This window comes from Nicotiana sylvestris, chromosome 7 (assembly GCF_000393655.2).
Source record: "Nicotiana sylvestris chromosome 7, ASM39365v2, whole genome shotgun sequence".
In the NCBI taxonomy this organism is placed as follows: domain Eukaryota; kingdom Viridiplantae; phylum Streptophyta; class Magnoliopsida; order Solanales; family Solanaceae; genus Nicotiana; species Nicotiana sylvestris.
The window spans coordinates 145,442,002-145,444,768 of NC_091063.1; the positions used below are offsets into that span (position 1 = coordinate 145,442,002).

General features: G+C 42.8%; 1 protein-coding gene across 1 annotated transcript; it reads right to left on the reverse strand.

Annotated features, from left to right (window-relative positions):
• Positions 1-1,510: 1,510 nt before the first annotated feature.
• On the reverse strand, positions 1,511-1,987 carry LOC138873902 (uncharacterized). The gene has a single exon (XM_070152390.1). It carries the CDS (start codon positions 1,985-1,987, stop codon positions 1,511-1,513), a length of 477 nt encoding a protein of 158 aa, XP_070008491.1.
• Between the last annotated feature and the right edge of the window lie 780 nt (positions 1,988-2,767).

The window sequence follows — 2,767 nt, forward strand, 5'->3', positions numbered from 1 at the left end:
GTAAATAAAGCGGCAATCTTTCAGCCGATGCAAGGTATAAATGAAGCAGCGATATTTCAGCCATGCAGATGTAAATAAAGCGTTGATCTTTCAGCCAATGTAAGGTGTAAATAAAGCGGCAATCTTTCAACCGATGCAAGGTATAAATGAAACGGCGATATTTCAGCCATGCAGATGTAAATGAAGTGGCAATATTTCAGCCATGCAAGGTTTAAATGAAGTGGCAATATTTCAGCCATGCAGATGTAAATGAAGTGGCGATATTTCAGCCATGCAAGGTGTAAATGAAGTGGCGATATTTTAGCCATGCCGATGGAGGTAGAGCTTAACCTCGGAAGGTAGTATGGTAGCCTTATACAATGCAGAGAATGCAGATGGAGGTAGAGCTTAACCTCAGAAGGTAGAATGGTAGCCTTATGCAATGCATAGAATGCAGATGGAGACAGAGTTTAGTCTCGAAAGGCAGAATGGTAGCCTTATGCAATGTAGAGAATGCAGATGGAGGTAGAGCTTAACCTCGAAAGGCAGAATGGTAGCCTTATGCAATGCAAAGAATGCAGATGGAGACAGAGCTTAGTCTCGGAAGGCAGAATGGTAGCCTTATACAATGCAGAGAATGCAGATAGAGACAGAGCTTAGTCTCGGAAGGCAGAATGGTAACCTTATGCAATGCAGAGAATGCAGATAGAGATAGAGCTTAGTCTCGGAAGGCAGAATGGTAGCCTTATGCAATGCAAAGAATGCAGATGGAGGTAGAGATTAACCTCGGAAGGCAGAATGGTAGCCTTATACAGGAAGTAAAATGTCAAATAGCAATAGAGTTTTCTTAGCTGATAGCGGATTGCGATATTGAGACTGCTAGGGATACTGTGTCTGCTGCAGACACTGCATGCGGATAGCAGCTGTGAGTAAGTGCAACGGTTCTGAGAGTAGTATTTCCAAGTAATGTGAGTTTTGTGAGTGTATAGTATATTTGATGATTTTGCAACTCAAGTGCCTGCATCCAAAGAAAATCGTGAGTTTTGTAATGGGGGGAGGTTAGTTCGTATTCCCACTGGCTCTGCTTGACTTGCTCGGCTCTGTTCCGGTGATACTTTGCGTATCATTGGGGTAGCGTTGCTAAACAAAACAACTTTGGTAATAGACATGCATGATTTAGTAAAAAAATATAACATAAATACATATCGAGAATAGTTTTCCTTAGATGAACCTACGACTGCAACGTGGTTCAGGACATTACAACTTCTCTTGCTCCGGAATTTTGAGGGTCCTCCTTAAAATTCTGCCCCAGTTTCCAATAGCGGGGAAATGAAAGTTTTATTGCATTGTGACCGAACCCATAAGGCTGCCTACGTATCCCCTCTTAAACGGGAATCAGGTCAGGCGTAGTTCAAGTTACATCATGAAGGAAAGCATAAAGGTTACATATAGTATCGCTTCACTGCATCTCAATTGATCGGCTTCGGCCAAACTTCTCCGTCCATTTCTGCAAGTATGAGGGCTCCTCCTGTTAGAATGAGGTGGACCATGTACGGACCCTGCAGTTGGGAAAGAACTTCCCTTTGGCCTCGTCCTGATGTAGGAAAATCTTCTTTAACATTAGCTGCCCTAGTATGAACTGTCTCAGCTTGACTCTTTTGTTGAAGGTTCTGGACATTCTGTTCTGATAAAGCTGACCATAGCAAATTGCGTTCATTCTTTTTCCATCTATAAGAGCTAGCTGCTCATAACGACTTTTCACCCATTCTGCATTGTCAAGTTCTACTTCCTGTATGATCCTCAAGGAAGGAATTTCTACCTCGGCAGGAATGACCGCCTCTGTACCATAAACCAGCATATAGGGCGTCATCCCAGTTGATGTGAGGACTGTGGTGCGATACCCCAATAAAGCAAATGATAACTTCTCGTGCCACTGCTTATGCTTCTCTATCATTTTCCTTAGTATCTTCTTAATATTCTTATTTGTGGCCTCTACGGCTTCGTTCATCTAAAGTCTGTAGGTTGTAGAATTCTTATATTTGATCCTGAAGATTTCACACATGGATTTCATCAAATCCCTATTGAGATTGGAACCATTATCGGTAATGATTGATTCTGGAATTTCGAACCGACAAACGATACGGTCGCGGACAAATTCTGCCACGACTTTCTTAGTCACTGCCTTGTACGATGTTGCTTCAACCCATTTGGTGAAATAATCAATTGCCACTAGGATGCACCTGTGCCCGTTTGATGTGGTAGGTTCGATTGGTCCAATAACATCCATTCCCCAAGCGGCGAATGACTACAGTGAGCTTGTTGCATTAAGCTCATTTGGAGGCACCTTTATCACATCTGCATGTATCTGACAGCGGTGGCACTTTGGGACATACTGGATGGAGTCCGTTTCCATAGTCATCCAAAAATAACCAGCTCGGAGTATCTTCTTGGCTAAGACAAAGTCGTTCATATTCGGACCGCAGGTTCCGGCATGGATCCCTTCTAGCAATTTAGATGCTTCCCTTGTGTCGACACACCTTAGTAATCCCAAATCAAGAGTCTTCCTGTACAGGATTCCTCCGATGTGAAAGAAATTGTTGGATAACCTCCGAAGCGTGTGCTTCTGAATAGAGTTTGCGAGCTCTGGGTATTCCCTTTTTGCCAAGTATTCCTTGATATCATGAAACCAAGGCTTTCTGTCTACTTCTTCTTGACACGAGCACAGTAAGTTGGTTGATCATGGATCTTTACCAGAATGGGATCAATAAAGTTCTTATCTAGATGTTGT

Excerpts from the sequence above, each read along its gene's own strand:
- LOC138873902 (XM_070152390.1), bottom strand. The coding sequence starts at position 1,987 with ATGAACGAAGCCGTAGAGGCCACAAATAAGAATATTAAGAAGATACTA.